General features: G+C 47.3%; 2 protein-coding genes across 51 annotated transcripts in view; one reads left to right on the forward strand and one right to left on the reverse strand.

The window, feature by feature from the left end:
* The window catches only part of TRIP12 (thyroid hormone receptor interactor 12), a 150,587-nt gene extending 148,828 nt beyond the window's left edge, over positions 1 to 1,759 (reverse strand). For 17 of the 50 annotated variants that reach the window (XM_063645177.1, XM_063645175.1, XM_063645174.1 and 14 more), the window contains exon 1: positions 890 to 1,248. The gene's annotated coding sequence lies outside the window, so the exon portion shown is untranslated. Of the gene's footprint in view, positions 1 to 280; positions 800 to 889; positions 1,249 to 1,380; positions 1,480 to 1,666 lie in introns of those variants that run through there. The other 33 variants (XM_063645170.1, XM_063645168.1, XM_055290891.2 and 30 more) reach the window with 18 other exon arrangements.
* FBXO36 (F-box protein 36) overlaps positions 1,352 to 23,800 on the forward strand; it is an 86,939-nt gene continuing 64,490 nt past the window's right edge. The window contains exon 1 of the mRNA XM_055290927.2: positions 1,352 to 1,624. Coding sequence (XP_055146902.1) covers positions 1,529 to 1,624 — 96 coding nt within the window. The 5' untranslated portion in view covers positions 1,352 to 1,528. The remainder of the gene's footprint in view (positions 1,625 to 23,800) is intronic.

Genomic DNA, 23,800 nt, shown 5'->3' on the forward strand with positions numbered 1-23,800 from the left:
TGCTAATACGATCGGGGTGACAATTGGCCCACCTCCCTCCCCCAAGTCTAGTTAAACCCACCTACCACCAATTTCCATTCTGATCTATTTAAAAGGATACTCTATTCCTCTCAGTCAAGTTTCTCGGCTTCTTTAGGCCTCCCTGCATGCCCTCCTCCTCATCATCCTCCCTCAGCCTCAACTTCCCACGGCTTAAAAAACTGCCCCGCGCAGACCCCGTCTCCGGACTCGCCCTCCCTCAACCGTCCCTCGCCGTCCCCCTGGGCAGGAAACCTCTTACTGCGGTCTAAAGTCACTCCGGCCTCTCCCTCCTCTGACCCTCGCTTCCCACAACTGTTGTCACTCGAGCTGCTCCCTAGTTTCCATTTCCGGGCCGTCCATGGCCCCGGAGCCTCCCCTTTCCCGATTTCCGGGCCCCTCGTCCCATTTCCGGGGAACCCTTGCCGTCTTCACACCCCCCACCTGCACTTCCGGCCCCCCACTTTCTCTCTTCCCAGACACCCTCCAAGCTCCAAAGCCCACTTCCGGCCCCCCTTGGCCCCCGCCGAGCTCCCCAACACCCGCAAGCCTTACCCCGGTTCTGTGAAGGGCCCTCCTCATTGCGGGGAGCCGGAGGAGGGACCCAGCGACCCCTGCCTCCCGCCGGGCCCCGGTCCCTCCGGCCGCGGCCGCCCTCGAGCGTCTCTCCCCTCCACCCCCGGCCCAGTCCTTCCGCGGCCCCGCCGCCGCCGGCGCCAGGAGCAGGCCAAGCGGGGGCCGAATCGCGGCGATGACACAACCGGGCTTCCTGGGACTTTCTGTTCCAGCTCCTCCCCCCGCCCCCCCAACCCCTCAGCTGGCCCCCTCCCCCAAGGCTTGCCCCCGCCGCCCGGAGTTGCGCCCCAATTACCTAGTTAGGCCCCAAAGTCTCCGGTCCGGACTCGGTGGCGCGGCAGTAACTTCCACTAGCTCCCCCCACCCCCCCCAGCGGCAGCGGCGGCGGCGGCTCCGGGTTCCTTCAATTATCAGCTGAGCCGCAGCACCGCGCCCGGCGTGCGCCTCCGCCCGTACCGCCTCCCTCCCCGCCCGCCCGCTCAGACACCCTCGGGGAACTACTTTGCCCTCGGGCTGCGGTAACGGGCTCGTCCGCGGGACCGGCCCCGCTGCCTACTGGCGGCCCATCACATCGCCCCTCCCTCCCCCGCCGTCCGGCTCGACTCTCTCAGCAGTCTCCGATCTCCGCCCGATCCCTTCGAGGGACCAGGAAGGGGACTGTGGAGAGCTGCTTGGTATCCCTCCGCCGGGGTCACCCCCTCCCCTCCGTGGTAGCAGGAACTAATTCCCCTTCGGGTCACCCAGGACCTAGAGCTGGAAATTTCACGGATCAGGGTTCCCTGAGACCTTTAGAAGAGGAGACGATCGCACCAAGTTAGAAATCCTTCTGCCAGCTCATAAGCGTGGTTCAATTTAAACTAGGGTTTTGGCCCCTTGACCCCAACCAAGCCCCGCCCCTTCCTGGTTGTCTTAGCGACGGCGGTGGCGTCCAAAGATGGCGTCGTGGCTGCCGGAGACGCTGTTTGAAACTGTAGGACAAGGCCCGCCGCCGAGCAAAGACTATTACCAGTTACTGGTCACCCGGTCTCAGGCAAGTGCGAAACGCGATTTACCCTCTCTCCTAACTCCCTACCTGGCCCGGCTGGGGCCCGGGACGCAGGCCGTGCTAGGCCGAGAGCAACCGCAGCCCGCCGGAAGCGCCCAGTCCCGGCTCCGCGCCGGGAGATTTCCTCGTCACCTCGGTGTGGTGGCCCGCGTGTCCCTGCTCTCCCTGAGCCCGGCTAGTCCCTGGCAAGCCTTCTCTGCCTCCCCCCGGTGCCGCGCGCTCCTTTCCCGCCACCCTGCCTTCTTACCCCTAGAGTTCCCTCCGCGCGAAGAGGAAAACGGGCGTCTCCGGCTTGCGTGCGGCCTCACCTCAGCGTGAGGAGGGAAAGAAAGACTCAGCCAAGTGTCCCAAGGAGGAGCTGGCTAGGGAGGGGAAAAGGAGATTGCCTCTTTTCCAGGATAGGAATTAATCATGGAGAATTTTATAAATCTCTTTGTGGCCTTTACGCGTGCCACGGCCACATCAAAACTTAGTTATTTCTAGTAGCAGCTGACGATTGGGAGCTCTTACCTTTTGGAGTCCCTTCTATCCCATTGAAAGTGTGCGGGTGGTGGTATAAAAATGTTTCAGCTGCTCTGCCCTTCAGCCCCACCCATAATGACATCTGCTCCACAACAATAAGACCGAGGATTATATTATCTCCAAAGTAACCGTCGGCCTATTTTTATGCCTACTTTGGTTATTGAAGATGGGCTTTTGGATGATTTACTGTGTCCATGAAATTCTCAACTTGAGCGGGGCCTCCATTGGGAAGACGTTTCTAATCCTGGCTGAGCAGCCTGTCACTGAGTTATTCATGCACCCTGCCCTTTCAATCGATACTATTCCTATAAAATGAAATTTAGAAGTTTGTATATATTTTGGTGTGCATATTGATCATTCCCTCAGTTTTTCCAGGAGCCCTTAAAATAGGTGAGTTAATTTTTTTATATTTTTAAAAGCATCTTTTAAAATATAAATGTTAATATATAGTTTTTAATTAAGATTTAGAAATATTACAAATGTAATATCAGCCTGTCCAAAAAAAAATTTTTTTAAAAACAGTACTGCTGCTTGCGGAGCGAGGCTAATTCATAGGCAGTGGGCCCAGAGTCAGCCTCAAGTTTTTAATTAAACTGTTTTTAGGGGTTTTTGCACATTTAGTGATTTATGAAATACTGAAAGGCATCCTTTTTTATACTTTTTTTAGTTTTTTTTTTTTTTTTTGAGACGGAGTCTCCCTCTGTCGCCCGGCTGGAGTGCAGTGGCGCGATCTCGGCTCACTGCGACCTCGTTTCACCATGTTGGCCAGGATGGTCTCGATCTCTTGACCTCGTGATCCTCCTGCCTCGGCCTCCCAAAGTGCTGGAATTACAGGCGTGAGCCACCGCGCCCGGCCTTGTACATTTTTTAAAAGGATTATTGATTTTTCCATTGGCTTTAAGATTGTTTGTTTGTTTGTTTGTTTATCGAGAGGGAGTCTCCCTCTGTTGCCTAGGCTGGAGTGCAGTGGCGCGATCTCAGCTCACTGCAACCTCCGCATCTCCTGGGTTCAAGCGATTCTCCTGCCTCAGCCCCCGGAGTAGCTGGGATTACAGGCGTGCGCCACCACGCCCAGCTAATTTTTGTATTTTTAGTAGAGACGGGGTTTCGCCATGTTGGCCAGACTGGTCTCCAACTCCTGACCTCAGGTGATCCAGCTGCCTCGGCCTCCCAAAGTGCTGAGATTATAGATTTGAGCCACCGCGCCTGGCTGGCTTTAAGATTTATGATCCTAACATTTCTTCACCTCCTAACATGAGTGGTCAAAAATATGATCTGTTCTAATCTTACATGATTTTCTATTTTTATCTACCTCAAGTAAGTTAGAATGTTTTAATTTTTACAGCCTTTAAAAATTTGTCTTCTTTAGCATTTTCTTTCCCTTGAGGGTCTGGTATTTTACAAGTATGCTTCATTTCTCTCATTTGTAAGCCTCACCAGGCTGAATATCTTGTTACCTTTTTGTTTTAGTAAATTATCCTTAGGAGTGCTCCTGGCATTCGGCTTCCTAAAGAATAATTCTGTTGTTGGTGTTCTTCAGACTTTGCCCTCAAGTCTAACTTAGGCGCATGCCTTTAACTATTCTTTTTTTTTTTTTCTTTGAGACAGAGTCTCGCACTGTCGCCCAGGCTGGAGTGCAGTGGCTCAATCTCTGCTCGCTGCAAGCTCCACCTCCTGGGTTTCACACCGTTCTCCTACCTCAGCCTCCCGAGTAGCTGGGACTACAGGCGCCTGCCACCACGCCCGGCTAATTTTTTGTATTTTTAGTTGAGATGGGGTTTCACCATGTTAGCCAGGATGGTCTTGATCTCCTGGGATTACAGGCGTGAGTCACCGCGCCCGGCCCTAACTACTCTTTTTTAAGAAATCCTTCCCACCATCCCTTCAATGTTCTTAATTTTTCTTTTTCTTTATTTTTATTTTTTATTTATTTATTTTTTTTGCAAGTGAAAAACTCTCCTTTATCTCAGGTTCTGTCAGTTACATATACATAAAATCCTAAATTCTGATCCATTTTCTTTTTTAAGCATGCTGAATAAATCCACTACACTTCTACCAGTGAGAGTTAATCTCCAAGCTAATTAATTCACCCTCTTTTTAAAGTGAAATTTGTTGTAAAAAATGGCATGCCAAAAAAATATACTTTTCAGTCAACTGCCTTGAGAATATGCTATTTTTTAACCACAAGACAATTTTTCTGAGTCTCAGCACAGGAAACCAAACATCCAGTAAGAGGTGGCCTGACATAAATAAGTACTAAAAGACTAGCATTAAAATGTGTTTTATAAGATAGATTTTTTTCTGGAATGATTTTCTAAAATTATTTCTTGTACATTTCCTCCCCTTTCTCCTGTCTTTATTTTTTTAATGTTGTATATTATCCAAATTATGCCTCAGATTTAGATGAATCCTTCTTTCATGCTGATTCTGTTTTTTAGTCTCTTTTTCACTGCATCTTTTTCGTTGGCCTTAAATCCAAATAACTGCACATTTGACATGGATTTGAGGGCAGATATTTCTGTCATTAGTGTCATACCACCACTGACATAGTCCAGAATATAAATGTTATACATAAATATTTCTTTTGTTTATATAGTAACATTTGAAATATATTGTATGCTTATACAAGCACTTTTACTGCTTGAAACCATGTTGTTTTGGGTTTTGGGGGGGTTTTATTCAAATAAATAACTTTCAGATTATAGCTTGGGGTCAGTTTAGTTTCTCAAAGCTGATCTTTATAATGATGATCTCCAGCTTTAGAAAAAATAGTGCACTGCTTTCTAAATTAAAGATTCACTCAAAGGTTGGGCACAGTGGCTCAAACCTATAAACCCAGAATTTTGGGAGGCTCAGGTGGGAGGATTGCTTGAGCTAAGGAGTTTCAGACCAGCCTGGGCAACATAGCAAGACCCCTTCTCTTAAAAAAATAAAGGGGGGGTGGGGCTGAGCGCAGCTCATGCCTGTAATCTCAGCACTTTGGGAGGCCGAGGCAGGCGGCTCACTTGAGGTCACGAGCTCGAGACTAGCCTGGCCAACATGGCAAAACCCTGTCTCTACTAAAAATACAAAAAATTAGCTGGGCATGGTGATGCACACCTGTAGTCCCAGCTACTCGGGAGGCTGAGGCAGGAGAATTGCTTGAACCCTGGAAGCAAAGGTTGCAGTGAGCCAAGATCACACCACTGCTTTCCAGCCTGGGCAAAAAAGCAAGACTCAGTCTTTAAAATAAATAAATAAACAAGATTTACTTGGCCAGGTGTGGTGGCTCACACCTGTAATTCCAGCACTTTGGTAGCCTGAGGGGTGGATCACTTGAGGTCAGGAATTCAACACCAGCCTGGCCAACATGGTAAAACCCTGTCTCTACTAAAAATACAAAAATTAGCTGGGCATAGTAGCATGAGCCTGTAATCCCAGCCACTGGGTAGGCTGAGGCAGGAGAATCACTTGAACCCAGGAGACAAAGGTTGCAGTGAGCCGAGATCTCACCACTGGGCAACAGAGTGAGACTCCATCTCAAAAAAAAAAAAAAAAAAATACTGTTATTCTTACTCTAGTTCTAGTAGTTTACATATATTTTCTTATATTGGATTCTAATTCTTTGAAAACTAGTAGATTAATAAAGTGTTAGGGGTGGAAAGGATCTTTGTTTTTTTTTTTTGTTTTTGCAACAAGAGTCTCACTCTGTCACCCAGGCTGGAGTGCAGTGGGGCGATCTTGGCTCACTGCAACCTCCGCCTTCTGGGTTGAAGTGATTCTCCTGCTTCAGCCTCCTGAATACCTGGGATTACAGGCACCCGCCACCATGCCCAGCTAATTTTTGTATTTTTAGTAGAGATGGGGTTTCACCACGTTGGCCAGGCTGATCTTGAACTCCTGGCCTCAAGTGATCTGCCCGCCTTGGCCTCCCAAAGTTCTGGGATTACAGGGGTGAGACACCAAACCTGGCCGGGGCTAGAAAGAATCTTGAATATTATTTAGTTCCTACTTTTATCACATATATATTCTTATTTATAGTGGGGAGAATGTAGCTAGTATTTGATTTGTAAAAACACTTTAATGACTAATCTTTTATATGTTGTATTTTTTCTAACTCCAAAGGAAGGTCATGACCAATTGGCAAGTTAACGAGTGCAGGTGTTTTAAAATCTATGAGTCTAGAAGAAGCGAAAAATCACTTTATACTAAGTGGTCCAGGAGGGTACTGTTAGCAGTATTGTACTCTTGAAATGTTGTCTTCTTTGTCCTCTCAAAATGGAAGTGTTGCTTAGGTGGCCAGAACAGTTAACTTAGGTTTAATGTGACAAGTACTGGAAAAGTGTTAGAAAGAGAGTAATGGTATGCTAAGTAGATGGGAACTGGCAGATATGGCCTCTTGCAGCCAATAACCCAGGTGGTTGTCCGAAGAGCACCAATATGTTATAGTTAACTCCAGCAGATGAAAGAAGGAAGAATTGGGCGATAGATTAGTCTTGTTTTATCTCTTTTACTAAATCCTATCCAAAGCTCCAAAAAGATATATGAAGCTAGTGTTATTTGAAAAAAAAAAAATGAAAAACTCAGCCCCCTAAAAAAAATGGCAATTATTTTTGAAGTGCATTAGAGTTGTAGCACTAACAGACTGAAAACACCTGAGGTTGCATGCCAGCCTGTGACAGGAAGCTGTCATCTCAATGACTTCTGACAAAATAATTAAAACTAGACTTGGTGACGGCTGGGCGAGAGACAACAAAAAATTGAGCTAGTGCCATTTCAAACTGCAGACCAATTTTGAAGATTTAAAATGTAAATGCAGTCTAATAAAAATGTTAATGCACAGACCTTTTGACCCAGCAAATCCATTTCTAGGATTTGGATATCTAAAAATGCTATCACATGTGCACAAGGATATGTGAGCAAGATTATTCACCAAAGTCAATAATTGTAAAAACATTTTTCCATGAGAGGAAATGTGGTTAAACTGTGATTCATTCATGCCATAGAATACTATCCAACTTTTCAAAAACAATGCGGTGGATCTCTGTTTACTCAGTAGACCAAATAAAATCTTTAGCAAGAAAAGCAAGTTGCTGGATTAAACATAGCATATCCTAGTTTTTTAAAAAAGTGTTTTAAAAAAATGTTAGTGAGGTTTTAAATAATTCTTAAAAAGCTGGAATGTTGCACTCTTAGAGTTACAGATTTTTACTCTCTGCATTCATATTTCTGGAAGATCTGAATTTTCTACCATGAGCATTTATTTTTATAATCAGAGAAAAGCAATAAAGATTTAAAATGAAAGTGTAAATGGATAACTGTTACTTTGAGGTGGTGTCCTGCCTGTATTCCCCCTATTTGGCCAGCACCACCTTTCACCCACCTCCTTCATTGAATATTGAGGTTGAATATTGAATATTGAATAGCTTTGACGGCTGTGTCCCAAACTCCTGCTGTTTTTGTGGAGGGAAGATAATTCTAATTCTACAGTTTTAGAGTGCAGATTGATTAATGATTAATTTTGCAATTTTCCTTGCAAAATTTTAAGGAGGATTTTTGGCATTTTTGTTTTAGAGGCAGAATCTCATTCTGTCCCCCAGGCTGCTATGCGGTGGTATAGTCAGCTCACTGCAGCCTCAAACTCCTGGGCTCAAGCAATCCTTGCGCCTCTGTGTCCCAAAGTGCTGGGATTACAAGCATGAATTTCTGTACCCATCCTTAAGGAGAATTTAGTGTCTAGAAACTTCTGAGCTTTTTTTCTTTTCTTTTTTTTTTTTTCTTTTCTGAGACAGAGTCTTGCTCTGTCACCCAGGCTGGAGTGCAGTGGCATGATCTTGGCTCACTGCCTCCCAAGTAGCTGGGACTAAAAGCATGTACCACCCCACCCGGCTAATTTTTGTATTTTTAGTAGAGATGGGGTTTCACCATGTTTGCCAGACTGGTCTCGAACTCCTGGCCTCAAGTAATCCGCCCGTCTCAACCTCCCAAAGTGCTGGGATTACAGGCGTGAGCCACCGCACCTGGCCTCTTTCTTTTTAATATAAGTAATAATTACTTTTGAGAAACTACAGGAGCCAGGTATGGTAGCTCACGCCTGTAATCCCAGAACTTTGGGAGCCTGAGGCAGGCAGATCACAAGGTCAGGAGATCAAGACCATCCTGGCCAACATGGTGAAACCCTGTCTCTACTAAAAAAAAAAATTAGAAAAATTAGCCAGGCATGGGGGCGGGCACCTATAGTCCCAGCTACTTGGGAGGCTGAGGCAGGAGAATGGCTTGAACCTGGGAGGCGAAGCTTGCAATGAGCTGAGATCAGGCCACTGCACTCCAGCCTGGGCAACAGAGCAAGACTCTGTTTCAAAAAAAAAAGAAAAAGAAAGACACAGCCAGGCGCGGTGGCTCATGCCTGTAATCCCAGCACTTTGAGAGGATGAAGCAGGTGGATCACGAGGTCAGGAGTTCAAGACCAGCCTGGCCAACATTCTACTAAAAATACAAAAAAATTAACTGGGAATGGTGGCGTGCGCCTGTAGTCCCAGCTACTCGGGAGGCTGAGGCAGGAGAATTGCTTGAACCCGGGAGGTGGAGGTTGCAGTGAGCAGAGATCATGCCACTGCCCTCCAGCTTGTGCAACAGAGTGAGACTTTGTCTCAAAAAAAAAACAAGAATGTTTTTTGCAGACTTCTAAGCTATCGTGCCCATTCTGCCCACTGACCACCGTCCACCGCCAAAATGTTTCCACACAGAAAGAACTACTGCTGCTCCTTTTAAATTGCAAAAGTCAGTATCATACTTGTGCTTATTTATTTCCACAGCCTGGTCATCATAGCGAGATCCCATCTCTACAAAAAAATCTAAAAATTGTCCAGGCGTGGTGGCTCACACAGGTAATCCTAGCACGTTGGGAGACCTAGGCAGAAAGATCACTCGAGGCCAGGAATTCAAGACCAACCTGGCCAACATAGCAAGACCCCTTCTCTGTTTTTAAAAATAAATAATTAGCTGGGCATGGTGACATGAGCCTGTAGTCCCAGCTGTTCAGGAGGCTGAGGCGGGAGGATCACTTGAACCTAGGTGTTTGAGGCTGCAGTGAGCCATGATCGTGCCAGTGCACTCCACTGAACAGAATGAGACCCTGTATCTTAAAGAAAAAAAATTACTTTCCTCATCTCTGTTGTTTGTGTTGATTTACACTCCACTTTTCAGCTGTCTTTGTTTTTCTTTCAAAGTCCCTTATTCTTCCCTCTTCCCTTAAGAAAGATGCTTTAGGCTGGGCACGGTGACTCATGCCTGTAATACCAGCACTTTGAGAGGTCAAGACGGGCAGATCACCTGAGGTCAGGAGGTCGAGACCAGCCTGGCCAACATGGTGAAACCCCGTCTCTACTAAAAATACAAAAATTATCTGGTTGTGGTGGTGGGCGCCTGTAATCCCAGCTACCTGGGAGGCTGAGGCAGGAGAATCGCTTCAACTTGGGAGGCAACAGTTGCAGTGAACCACGATTGCACCACTGCACTCCAGCCTGGGCGACAGTGATAACGCCGTCTCAAAACAAAAAAGAGAGATGCTTTACCCCTTCGCCACTGCACCTGAGAACCTCAGCCCAGCTCAGCTGTGCTGGAGCCCTCCTCAAGGTGTGCTATGGTTTTCCCTCCTGCTGTCATTTACCCCCTCACTGCTCCTCCTGATGGCAGCAAGTGCAGCAAACATTCCCTTCCCTGCCCTACAGGTTAGGCCAGGTGTTTATAATAATAAACTGCATTATTCTTCTGTTCCTCATGTCTGACACACTTCAGAAAAATGATTCCCAATCATTGTGTCTTATGACACTCCAGGATGTGCCCAATTTAAGTTGTGAAATCCCTTTTAGTCAGAAATTTTTAATTTCTTTTAATTTTTTTAAGCGGCATATGGCACTTTTCTGAGGAGAGGGATGGCATGATCCAAGTAAGGTGATTAAACTCTTAAAAATAACAGTATTCACTGTTTAGTTAGTCTAGTCAAGTGGCTCCTAAATCCTCATTTCAAAATCACATGACAACTGGACATAATTCCGGTATCACCTTTTCCCAGGTAAATTGTTCACTTGGTACATGTCGAGTGCCTGCTCAATCTGGGCAGTTAATTTGGTCTCACCCTACATTGACACAGATTTGCTTCATAATTATATGGGGCAGTAGAGCACTTAATTGGAAGTCACTGAGTCACAGATCCTTTCATTCCTCCTGCAGTCTGCAAGCTCTTGACCTGGGGCAAGGCACTTAATTTGTCTGAGCCCTATTTGCCTCATCAGCATAATAAGGTTACTAGTCTAAGAGATCACTAAGCTTTATCCCAGCTCTAAAATGATGTTTCACGACCGGCATGTTGGCTCACACCTGTAATCCCAGCATTTTAGGAGGCCAAGGCAGGCAGATCAAGAGATCAGGGGTTCGAGACCAGCCTGGCCAGCATGGTGAAACCCCGTCTCTACTAAAAATACAAAAATGAGCTGGGTGTGGTAGCGCATGCCTGTAATCCCAGCTACTCTGGAGGCTGAGGCAGGAGAATCGCTTGAACCTGGGAGGTGGAAGTTGCAGTGAGCCAAGATCATGCCATTGCACTCTGGCCTGGGCGACAGAGTGAGACTTCGGTCTCAAAAAAATAAAATAAAATGCTGTTTCACATGAAAGTAGTGTTTTGTTTTGTTTTTGTTTTTTGCTTGTGTATGTGTATATAATTTTTTTTTTTTTAGACAGGGTCTTGATCTGTCACCTAAGCTGGAGTGCAGTGGTGCAATCATAGCTCACTGCAGCCTCCCCATGCTCAAGCGATCCACCCACTTTAGCCCCCTGAAAATAGCAGAGACTACCCCGTTCCACCATGCCCAGCTAAGAAAGTAGTGTTTTAGGCTGGGCACGGTGGTCACACCTGTAATCCCAGCACTTTAGGAGGATGAGGTGGGCGGATCACAAGGTCAGGAGTTCGAGACCAGCCTGACCAACGTGGTGAAACCCCGTCTCCACTAAAAATACAAAAATCAGCCAGGGCCCGGCACGGTGGCTTATGCGTGTTATCCCAGCACTTTAGGAGGCTGATGCGGGTGGATCACCTAAGGTCAGGAGTTCGAGACCAGCCTGACCAACATGGAGAAACCCCGTCTCTACTAAAAGTACAAAATTAGCCTGGTGTGGTGATGGGTGCCTGTAATCCCAGCTACTCAGAAGGCTGAGGCAGGAGAATCGCTTGAACCCGGGAGTTGGAGGTTGCAATGAGCCAAGGTCATGCCATTGCACTCCAGCCTAGGCAACAAGAGTGAAACTTTGTCTCAAAAAAAAAAAATTAGCTAGGCATGGTGGTGCACCTATAATCCCAGCCACTCAGGAGGCTGAAGCAAGAGAATCGCTTGAGAGACGGAGGTTGCAGTGAGCCGAGATCGCACCACTGCGCTCCAGCCTGGGCAATACAGCAAGACTCTGTCTCAAAAAAAAAAAAAAAAAAAAAAAAGAAAAGAAAGTGGTGTTTTATACTGGAAAAAGCACTGGAGTTTTTTTTTTTTTTTTTCCTTTCCTTTCAGACAAATTGAGTTTGCGTAGCCGGGCGCAGTGGTTTACGCCTGTAATCCCAGCACTTTGGGAGGCCGAGCCGGGTGGATCACGAGGTCTGGAGTTCAAGACCAGCCTGACCAACATGGTGAAACCCCGTCTCTACTAAAAATTAAAAATTAGCCGGGCGTGGTGGCGCACGCCTGTAATCCCAGCAACTCAGGAGGCTGAGGTAGAAGAATCACTTTGAAACCAAGAGTCGGAGGTTGCAGTGAGCTGAGATTGCGCCATTGCACTCCAGCCTGGGTGGGTGACAGAGCGAGATTCCGTCTCAAGAAAAAAAAAAAATTGAGTTTGCATCGAAGATTGTGTATTAGAGGCTGGGTGCGGTGGCTCACACCTGTAATCCATTTGGGAGGATGAGGCGGGTGGATCACCTGAGGTCAGGAGTTCGAAAGCAGCCTAGCCAACGTGGTGAAACTTCTACTAAAAATACAAAAATTAGCCGGGCGTGGCGGTAGATTCCTATAATTCTAGCTACTCGGGAGACTGAGGTAGGAGAATCACTTGAACCCAGGTGGTGGGGCAGAGGTTGCAGTGAGCCGACATCACACCACTTCACTCCAGCCTGAACAAAAGAGCAAAACACACACACACACACACACACACAAAGATTGTGTATTAGTAGCTGTGTGACCTGGCGTAACCTGCCTGATGTTCCATTCCGTTCTTCTGTGAAGTTAAGTTGTGGCTACTTCACAAATATAGTGAGAACCAGATGTATGTAAAAAGCACTCCAGGCCAGTATTTCTCAAAGAGAAGCATCATGAACCGGGTGCAGGGGTGCTAGCCTATAGTCCCAGCTATTGAGAAGGCTGAGGCAGAAAGCTTGAGCTCAAGAGTTGAGTACAGCCTGTGCAAAATACTGAGTCCCCCTCTATGTTGTTATTTTTTTTGAGATGGAGCCTTGCTCTGTCGCCCAGGCTGGAGTGCAATAGCACTATCTCAGCTCACTGCAACCCACACTTCCCAGGTTCAAACACTTCTCCTGCCTCAGCCTCCCTAGTAGCTGGGATTACAGGCACGCACCACCATGCCCAGCTAATTGTTGTATTTTTAGTAAAGACGGGATTTTGCCGTGTTGGCCAGGCTGGTCTCCAACTCCTGAACTCAGGTGATCTGCCCCCTTTGGCCTCCCAAAGTGCTGGGATTACAGGCGTGAGTCACCGTGCCTAACCCCCCTTAAAAAAAAAAAATACACCAACATTAAAAAAAGTTTCGTGATTAGAAAAGATTGGAAAATTCTAAGTAAAACAAAATTATATTTCCTTCATTTCTCTGAAATTTCTCAGAGCCTTTAAAATCCTATTTTGCAGCCGGGTGCGGTGGCTCACACCTGTAATCCCAGCACTTTGGGAGGCCGAGGCAGGTGGATCACGAGGTCAGGAGATCAAGACCATCCTGGCTAACATGGTGAAACCCCGTCTCTACTAAAAATACAAAAAATTAGCTGGGCATGGTGCGGGCACCTGTAGTCCCAGCTACTCAGGAGGCTCAGACAGGAGAATGGCATTAACCTGGGAGGCGGAGCTTGCAGTGAGCCAAGATTGCACCACTGCACTCCAGCCTGGGCAACAGAGTGAGACCCCGTCTCAAAAAAATAAATAAATAAAATAAAATGCTATTTTGCATATGAATCTCCAAGAGACTACTGCAGAGTGGAGCTTTTCCTATGACCACAGAACTGTCTTTTCCCTGAGCATCTTTAGGGACTGTGACTGGAATGCTGTTTGGAAAACCACTCAGCAGTCTGCCTGGTACACAGCAGAAAATGCTGAAGAAATGTTAAGTACCGGCACCAAATCAGTCAAATTTTACCCTTTCCATGACTGTTTCATTTTCCTTATTTATTTTTACTTTTATTTTTATTTTTGAGACGGAGCTCTGTTGCCCAGGCTGGAGTGCAATGGCGCGATCTTGGCTTGCTGCAACCTCTACCTCCTGAGTTCAAATGATTCTCGTGCCTCAGCCTCCCAAGTAGCTGGGATTACAGGCACTTGCAACCACGCCTAGCTAATTTTCGTATTTTTCATAGAGACAGGGTTTCGCCACATTGGCCAGGCTGGTCTTGAACTCCTGACCACAGCCTCTCAAAGTGCTGGGATTGTAGAAATGAGCCACTGCGCTCAGCCTTTCCTTTGGTTTTACAAATAAATATGCTGCTGAGTTTCTGCAACCATTTTATTCTAACCTCCTCTTTAGAAATATTTTAAACTAATAATCCAAAAGAAAATACCTGCACCCTCAAATGTGTTATATGCCACATTTTAACACCTTAACTTGTGCTTCCACTATCTGGATGAACATGTTTTGATGCACGCCACAGAGGAAAGCATCTGTCATCACTGTGAATATGGTAGAATTTCTTACAAATGTTTTATTGTTTGGGAAAGCTCAGCTCTGACCAACCCCCTGGATTTGTGCCTATACAAAGCAGGTATAATTGGAGCAGAGAGTAAGCCTGAAAATCATAAGAGTCTCAGACGCACCAGCTCAGCACAAAATCTTGGAACGCTGACAGTTCACAAAAACGCACTGACCACCGTGTGATAATAATATCGAACATTAGCCAGATGTGGTGGTGCATGCCTGTAATCCCAGCTACTTGGGAGGTTGAGGCAGGAGAATGTCTTGAACCTGGGAGGTGGAGGTTGCAGCGAGCCGAGATCACACCATCACGCTCCAGCCTGGGCAACAAGAGCGAAACTCCGTCTCAAATAGGTAAATAAATAAAAAAAAATAATAATAATATCGAGCTAGGGAGAGTATTAACACATAGTAATTTTCAGTGCTTTTTTCCGAATTTGGTATTTGATAAGGAGATAAGAATTTGGGGCCGGGCGCGGTGGCTCACGCTTGTAATCCCAGCACTTTGGGAGGCCGAGGCGGGCGGATCACGAGGTCAGGAGATCGAGACCACGGTGAAACCCTGTCTCTACTAAAAATATAAAAAAAATCAGCCGGGTGTGGTGGCAGGCGCCTGTAGTCCCAGCTACTCGGAGAGGCTGAGGCAGGAGAATGGCGTGAACCCGGGAGGCGGAGCTTGCAGTGAGCCGAGATCACGCCACTGCACTCCAGCCTGGGCGGCAGAGCGAGACTCCGCCTCCAAAAAAAAACAAAACAAACAAACAAAAACACAATTTGGTAGATACTGTTAATGATTCAACTCTGTTAATGATTGAACAGAAGTCTTCCTGTCCTTACATTAGTGGATCTTTTGGATCCTTGGAATTGAAAGGTATCCTAAAATCAGCAGCATGAATCATTTTTTAAAAAATGGACTTCAGCTCATTCCGTTACCAAATGTTCAAGTATCTTCTGTATATCAAGTGCTACCATGTGCTGTGCCAAGCACTGAGGATATGGTTGGGAGCAAAAGTATGTAGTCTGCCCTCATGGAGCTTACAGCCTAGTGGGAGATAGAGATACCTATCAGAAGGCCAGGTGCGGTGGCCCACCCCTGTAATCCCAGCACTTTGGGAGGCCAAGGCGGGTGGATTATTTGAGGTTAGGAGTTCAAGATCAGCCTGGGCAACATGGCAAAACCCTGTCTCTACTGAAAATACAAAAATTAGCTGGGTGTGGTGGCGGACGCTTGTACTCCCAGCTACTTGGGAGGCGGAGGCAGAATGCTTGAACCCAGGAGGCGGAGGTTGCAGTAAACCGAGGTCACGCGCCATTGCACTCCAGCCTGGGCAACAAGAGTGAAACTCCGTCTCAAAACAAACAAACAAACAAAAAGCTAACCCATCCTCTCTCTCCCATTCTCACAGCACCTTCCTGTCTCTCCCCATCATGCTTCTATATTGCTGTGGCCAGAGTCACAGTTCTATCCTACAACTTCAATCATTTTATTCTCCTGTGCAAAAATCCTTGGCTAATGAATCCCTATTACCTAGACCAGCAGTTTCCAAACTTTTTAAAACAGAACACTTTTATGAAGAAAAATTCTTTACAGATTTTATCTGTATCTGTTTACAAATATCTATGTAAATTTATGCTTATCTATTAAAAGGGGCATTTTATAAAGATAGATTGTTTTATAAGTTCAGATTAATAGTATTATTATGAAGTTAATGAGAACAAAGGAACTACTGTGATAAGAAAACTTCAAGCTGGGCACGGTGGCTCACACCTGTAATCCCAACACTTTGTGAGGCTGAGGCAGGAGAATTGCTTGAGCCCAGGAGTTCGAGACTAACCTGGGCAACAAAGTGAGACCTTGTCTCTACAAAAAAAATTTAAAATGAGCCAAGCGTGGTGGCATGCAACTGTGGTCCCAGCTACCTGGAAGGCTGAGGCAAAAGGACTACTTCAGCCCAGAAGGATGAGGCTACAGTGAGTCGTGATTGTGCCACTGCACTCCAGCCTGGGTGACAGATCAAGACCTTGTCTCAAAAATAAAAAAGATTTGAGATGAAAACATTAGTGTTACTCAGCATCAATAGTAAATTTCTGCATTTTATTATAAAATTAACCCTGATCCATGTAGCTGATCATAAATCTATTCTCCATATTACATCTAACATGAACTTCTAAAATTGCAAATGTAATCACCATATCTCACCAACTCTAAAATGCCCCGATATAGGTCACATCATTATATATAGCCCAGAAAGAAAACAATGCTAATTAAACTTTGATTTCAGCGATTTTGTAAGAGAAAATGTGTCTCACAATCACTGGAATATAGTATGCCAACCACCTCACCTCCTTAAAAACCAATAATTTGGCTGGGCACGGTGGCTCACGCTTGTAATCCCAGCACTTTAGGAGGCCGAGGCGGGCAGATCACTTGAGGTCAGGAGTTTGAGACCAGCCTGGCCAGCATGATGAAACCCCATGTCTACTAAGAACATAAAAACTAGCCGGGTGTGGTGGCGGGCACCTGTAATCCCAGCTACTCGGGAGGCTGAGGCAGGAGAATCACTTGAACCCAGGAGGCGGAGGTTGCAGTGAGCAGAGATTGCACCATTGCACTTCAGCCTAGGTGACGAGCAAAACTCTGTTTCAAAAAAATAATAATAATTTTAAAAATAATAAAAACCAATAACTTTTCATCTTCTCAGTATCAGGACAAAGCTCCTGACCGTGTTCTACAAAGCCAGCATAGCCTGGCCTCTGCCTTGGCTCACCCTGGCTCTCCCTGCTTCAGCAGTGTTGGCTTTTTTTCCACTCACCCAATTTTCCTGATCTCAAGTCAAGCTTCACATCCTCTGAGGAGGCTTTCAGACCTTCTTACCAAGGCCACATCCTATCATAACACACTGTAGAACACATGGGTTTCTCTTTTTTTTAAGCAGGCTCAGAAGGGAAAGGGTGTCTCTTCTTGCCCAGGGGCCATGCTAATCTCTGTATCCTTTCAGTTTTTAGTATAGTGCTGGTGAAGCGAGCACAGGTCTCTCTTCTTGATAGCACTTACGCTGGTGGACATTCTTAGTTTTGCTTATATGTTTATCTGATCAGTATCTTTTGGTTTGTTTGTTTGTATTTTAGAGTCTCACTCTGCCGCCCCAGGCTGGAGTGCAGTGGAGCGATCTTGGCTTTCTGCAACCTCCGCCTCCTGGGTTCATGTGATTCTCCTGCCTCAGCCTCCCGCATAGCTGGGATTACAAGCACCTGCCATCATGCCCGGCTAATTTTTGTATTTTTCGTAGAGATAGGGTTGTAGAGATGGCGTGAGCCACCGCGCCCAACCGGATTGGTTAGATACAACTTTCTTTTTGGTTTTTTTGTTTTTTTTTTTTAGGCAGAGTTTCGCTCTTGTCACCCAGGCTGGAGTGCAATGGCGCCATCTTGGCTCACCACACCCTCTGCCTCCTGGGTTCAAGCGATTCTCCTGCCTCAGCCTCCCAAGTAGCTGGGACTACAGGCACCCGTCATCATGCCCGGCTAATTTTTGTATTTTTTGTGTAGATGGGGTTGTAGAGATGGTGTGAGCCACCGCGCCAGACCGGATTGGTTAGATACAACTTTCTTTCTTTCTTTCGTTTTTTTGAGGCGGAGTTTCATTCTTGTCACCCAGGCTGGTGTGCAATGACGCCATCTCGGCTCACCGCAACCTCCGCCTCCTGGGTTCAAGCGATTCTCCTGCCTCAGCCTCCTGAGTAGCTGGGATTACAGGCACCCGCCATCATTCCCCACCATCATGCCGGGATAATTTTTGTATTTTTTGTATAGATGGGGTTGTAGAGATGGCTCGAGCCACCGTGCCCGGCTGGATGGGTTAGTTTTCTTACCCCAAAGAACACCCTTTTTTTTTTTCGAGGCGGAGTTTCGCGTTCTTGTTGCCCAGGCTGGAGTGCAATGGCGCCATCTCCGCTCACCGCAACCTCTGCCTCCTGGGTTCAAGCGATTCTCCTTCCTCAGCCTCCTGAGTAGCTGGGATTACAGGCACCCGCCATCATGCCCCACTATCATGCCCAGTTAATTTTTGTATTTTTTGTAGATATGGGGTTGTAGAGATGGCTCGAGCCACCGCGCCCGGCCGGATGGGTTAGTTTTCTTACCCCAAAAAACAGATACACTTTTTTTGGTTTTGGTTTTTGTTTTTTTTGTTGTTGTTGTTTTTTTTTTTGAGGAGGAGTTTCGCTCTTGCCCAGGCTGGAGTGCAGTGGCGCCATCTCGGCTCACCACAACCTCCAGTTCCCGGGTTCAAGCGATTTTCCTGCCTCAGCCTCCCCAGTATCTGGGATTACAGGCATGAGCCACCGCGCCCGGCCCAACAGATACAACTTTCTTTTTTTTTTTGAGACGGAGTCTTGCTCTGTTGCGCCCAGGCTGGAGTGCAGTGGCGCAATCTCGGCTCATTGCAAGCTCCGCCTCCCGGGTTCACACCATTCTCCTGCCTCAGCCTCTCCGAGTAGCTGGGACTACAGGCGCCCGCCACCACGCCCGGCTAATTTTTTGTATTTTTAGTAGAGACGGGGTTTCACCGTGGTCTCGATCTCCTGACCTCGTGATCCGCCCGCCTCGGCCCCCCAAAGTGCTGGGATTACAAGCGTGAGCCACCGCGCCCGGCCTACAACTTTCTACCTCGTAATAATGTTTCAAGGATTATATGAGGTAAGATATACAAATTTTTTGCACATTTTCTTGCCCTATTTTACATTTTTATTATGGTAACGTCCTTTCATCCCAAGATGAGTCTTCCTCCTGTCTAAAACTGTATTAAAGTATCTGTTCAGCATTTTCTGAAAAGAACAACCTGGCCAGCATGGTGAAACCCCATTTCTACTAAAAAAAAAAAAAAAAAAGCCGGACATGGTGGTGTGCACCTGTAATCCCAGCTATTCGGGAGGCTGAGGCAGGAGAATCGCTTGAGCCCGGGAGGTGGAGGTTGGAGTGAGCTGAGATCAAGCCACTGCACTCCAGCCTGGGTGACAGAGCGCGATTCTGCCTCAAAAAAAGAGAGAGAGAAAGAAACAGATTGGCATTTGGCTGGAAAAGTCGTTTCCACATTCATACCCTTTAAAGCCTCCGCTCCCGGGTTCCTGTCTTCCACACGTTGGTTCCCCAAGGCTCCCTCTTCTGAAGATGGCGGCCACCTTGGCCTTTACAGAAGCTCCTCGAGACCCTAAAGGAGCTAAGAACCGCCGGGCGCGCTGGCTCACGCCTGTAATCCCAGCACTTTGGGAGGCCAGGGTGGGCGGATCACCCGAGGTCGGGAGTTTGAGACCAGCCTGATCAACATAGTGAAACCATGTCTCTACTAAAACATACAAAAATTAGCCAGGCGTGGTGGCGCAGGCCCGTAGTCCCAGCTACTTGGAGGAGAGGTGGGAGGATTGCTTAAACCCAGGAGTCCAGGGTACAGTGTACCGGGATTGCGCCACTGCATTGCAGCCTGCTCTGCTGGAGTGAGACCCTGTCTCAAAAAAATATATAAAAAAGGGCTAAGAAGCTGTTGGCAACATTTTTAATGCTTTTACATTCTGCCTACTGTGTCAAAATAATTGTTCCCAATTAGTGGAGCTTGTTTAAGCTGTGACTAAAGGATGTTTTTATATATATAAGTGAAATAATTATTCCTAAATATTACTTTTAAACACGGGTTTTGTTTAACCTTGTTTCTTTTTTGGAGGGTGGTTAGTAACACCAAGACTACTTTATTGAAAGCGTAACTAAGGGCCGGGCGCGGTGGCTCACGCTTGTAATCCCAGCACTTTGGGAGGCCGAGGCGGGCGGATCACGAGGTCAGGAGATCGAGACCACGGTGAAACCCCGTTTCTACTAAAAAATACAAAAAATTAGCCGGGCGCGGTGGCGGGCGCCTGTAGTCCCAGCTACTCGGAGGCTGAGGCAGGAGAATGGCGTGAACCCGGGAGGCGGAGCTTGCAGTGAGCCGAGATTGCGCCACTGCACTCCAGCCCGGGCGACAGAAAAAAAAAAAAAGAAAAGAAAGCGTAACTAAGAGCGATTGATGGATACGTAAAGACATAGTAGGCACATCCATGTAATAGTACCGCAATAAGGAGCATTCAGGAGTAATTCTGCCTTAATGCTTAGGTGTGTATCTGATTTATGGAAGATAGGCTATAGGCTGTATAACCCATGTAGATATATGTTAGGGGCTGAATTATGTCTCCTCCCAAAAAGATACTTGGAAGTCCTAACGCTGAGTACCACACACTGTGACCTTATTTAGAAACAAGGTCATTGCAGATGAAATTAGTTAAAATGAGATCCTGCTAGAGTATCATGGGCCCCTAATCCAATACTATTGGTGTCCTTATGTGAAGACAGACACACAGAAAGCCATGTGATGATGAAGGCAGAGATTGGAGGGATGCAGCAAAAATTGCCAAAGATTTTCAGCAAACTAGCAGAAGCTAAGAAGAGACTTCCCGCCGGGCGCGGTGGCTCACGCTTGTAATCCCAGCACTTTGGGAGGCCGAGGCGGGCGGATCACGAGGTCAGGAGATCGAGACCACGGTGAAACCCCATCTCTACTAAAAATACAAAACATTAGCCGGGCGTGGTGGCGGCGGGCGCCTGTAGTCCCAGCTACTCGGAGAGGCTGAGGCAGGAGAATGGCATGAACCTGGGAGGAGGAGCTTGCAGTGAGCCGAGATTGCGCCACTGCACTCCAGCCTGGGCGACAGAGCGAGACTCCGTCTCGGAAAAAAAAAAAAAAAAAAGATGAGACTTCCCGTTCAGAAGGAAGGAGCATGGCCTTACTAACACTGTGATTTTGGACTTCTATCGCCAGAATCGTGAGAAATAAATTTGTGTTGTTTTAAGCCACCTCATTTGTGGTCCTTTGTTATGACAGTCCTGAGTGTGTAAAACTGTTTGTGGCCCACCTACTTGATTCACCTAAATATGTTAGTGGGAAAATAGAGTTGCCTGGGTGTGTTGGTCATTTCACACCTGTCCAAGCCTCCACCTGAGATAAATCACTATCTGTTTGGCACAATCCGCCTGGCCTACTGCTTGCCACTGAACCAAGGATAGACACCTGACTCTAGTGCAGTGAATCTACGGACTGACCAGCAGCCATAGGACTTGGGTGGCCTGGTGTGGAAAGAGGAGCCCCTTCTTGAAAATGGGGACTAAGCCGGGCACAGTGGCTCACGCCTGTAATCCCAGCACTTTGGGAGGCCGAGGGGGGCAGATCACGAGGTCAGGAGATCGAGACCATCCTGGCTAACACGGTGAAACCCCATCTCTACTAAAAATACAAAAAATTAGCCAGGTGTGGTGGCACACGCCTGTAGTCCCAGGTACTCGGGAGGCTGAGGCAGGAGAATTGCTTGAACCCAGGAGGCAGAAGCTGCAGTGAGCCAAGATAGTGCCACTGCACTCCAGCCTGGGCAACAGAGCAAGACTCCGTCTCAAAAAAAAAACAACAAAAAAAAGAAAATGGGGACTAAGACACAGAAGAATATAGCTGCAGGGAGTAGCTTCAGGGAACTGAAATAGGTCCAGAGGAAGCTCAAAGTGGCCATTCTGAAGTTTATGCAAACTGCTGGCCAGGAGAGGCAGAAAAAAAAAATACTCAGAGAAGGGACGTGACAGTGGGAAAGGGGAGATAGGAGGGGATTTGTTACTCTCACTCGAGGCTGCAAGTTGCCTCTCCACAATTAATCCCACCTTTTAGTGGAGAACCCAACTTTTCAGGCCTGGCGCGGTAGCTCACACCTGCAATCCCAGCACTTTGGGAGGCCAAGGCAGGTGGATCACTTGAGGTCATGAGCTCAAGACCAGCTTGGCCAACATGGTGAAACCCTGTCTCTACTAAAATACAAAAATTGGCCAGGCGTGGTGGCGCATGCCTATAATCCCAGCTACTCAGGAGGCCAAGGCAGGAGAATTGCTTGAACCCAGGAGGCAGAGGTTGCAGTGAGCTGAGATTATGCCACTGCACTCCAGCCTGGGTGACAGAGCAAGACTCGGTCTCAAAAGAAAAAAAAAAACTTGGATGGGCTTAATGCTTCCCAGTAAGACTGCGTGTCCTAACCTCCCTGGCAGCTAAGTGTGACCTTGAAGCTAAGTATTAACTAAGGACTTTTAGGAGGTTTCTTTAAAGGGAGGTGGAATAGGGCTGGGCCCCTTCATCTGGCCACTTAGGAATAAAATCAAGGGTGAGAGGTAACATGGATAATAGGAGGCAGCGTCCTTCCCCCATGCACCACAGCCCTGTGCCGGAGCTCCCGAGAGTACATGGCATAGCAGTGCATTCTGCCACTCCGCTGTGTGCCACCCTCTGTCCTGTCTTGCCTTTCCCTTTCTCTTCAGTTCTTCTTTGTTTCCTTTTATTTCTTTTCCTTCTTGTTTGTCTTTACCTACCCTGCATAAAAATGCTGGTTAGGACCTTTGGGTTCCTCATTCCGGTTACCTGTTGCAGTGAGTCTGTATCCTGAGAAATTCATGGAGATCACCATGATTAGAAGTCGTGGCTGCTGAGCCAAGCGTCATAGACTTGAGGCCTAGCATCTTCCAGGGGCTCCAGGACCATCAGGTGGGAAGGCCCTGGGGGGTCCGGGACAGCTCCAGCCTAGCTCCACAGGGGCAGAAGTGTACCAGGGCCTACTTGCTGCTCCACCACAGGCTCGGCCACTTGTTTCCCACCACGTCTCTGGGTTTACGTGTCCCTCGACTTTTGCTGCCAATACCAAAGGCTCAGTCCTGAGCCTCAAGTTCCATTTCCTCCCACTAGAGGATGTGACACTCTCATTCAGCCACTCTGCCCTGTTCGGGAGCTTTTTCCTACAGTCAAGCCGGTCTATTGCCCATCCTTGGATCATGTGGGAGGAGCTGATGTTCTTACCACCCGCCTCTGTCCATCTTCTTGTGGTTACAGTACCCTGGTTTTCCACAGGAAAGTCATGCCTCCCTCACCCTCATTTTGTACGGTCCAGATAGTCTCATATGGACCCACCATCCTCAGTGTCCATAGTAATGCAGAGATGGGTCCACTCCCCAGTCCAAGCCAATGAGATGCTTGAGAAAGGCGCACTTCCTTTATCCCTGAACTTGTGGTTGTAGTGATGTTAACCAGGGTCTAGCAGCCATGCTGTCACCACCAGGGACAACCTACCTACAGATGCAGCCAATATGGAGGGAGAGGAGCCAATAGGTGAAAGAGAGGTGGGGTCTCTGTGGCACTGTTTGAGCCTCCACAGCCAGCTAGGCATTACCGTTAGGTAAGTCAGTAGGCCTCTCTTCTTTGCTCAAATCAGGTTGAGAGGGTTTTCCATCACCTGTAACTGAAAATGTCCTAACTGGTCCAGGTCGGATGGCCACCCTGGTCCAGTCAGCAGTGGCTGGAGTAGCAGGCCAGATGTCACCTGCAGAACAAAGTGTGCTCAAGTCAGTCCTTGAAATGGGGCTGTGGGACGGGCAGTGTGAAGCTGAGTCTTTCCACTATAAATAAGGCTGTGCAAGGCCAAGTTGATGTTTGGAGTTCGTAAATCATGGTGGCTGTGGTTATCAAATAAAAAAAAATCAAACCAAAACCACCAGTAGCCTCAAAAAGCACATGATTGGAAATGTGAGAGGCTGTCAGGAGCCCTGGCCCGTGGGCAAACTTGCTGGAAGTGCTGTGACCGTGTGTGTGTTTGAACCTGGGCA

The sequence above is a fragment of the Symphalangus syndactylus genome, chromosome 8 (assembly GCF_028878055.3).
Source record: "Symphalangus syndactylus isolate Jambi chromosome 8, NHGRI_mSymSyn1-v2.1_pri, whole genome shotgun sequence".
NCBI lineage: Eukaryota > Metazoa > Chordata > Mammalia > Primates > Hylobatidae > Symphalangus > Symphalangus syndactylus.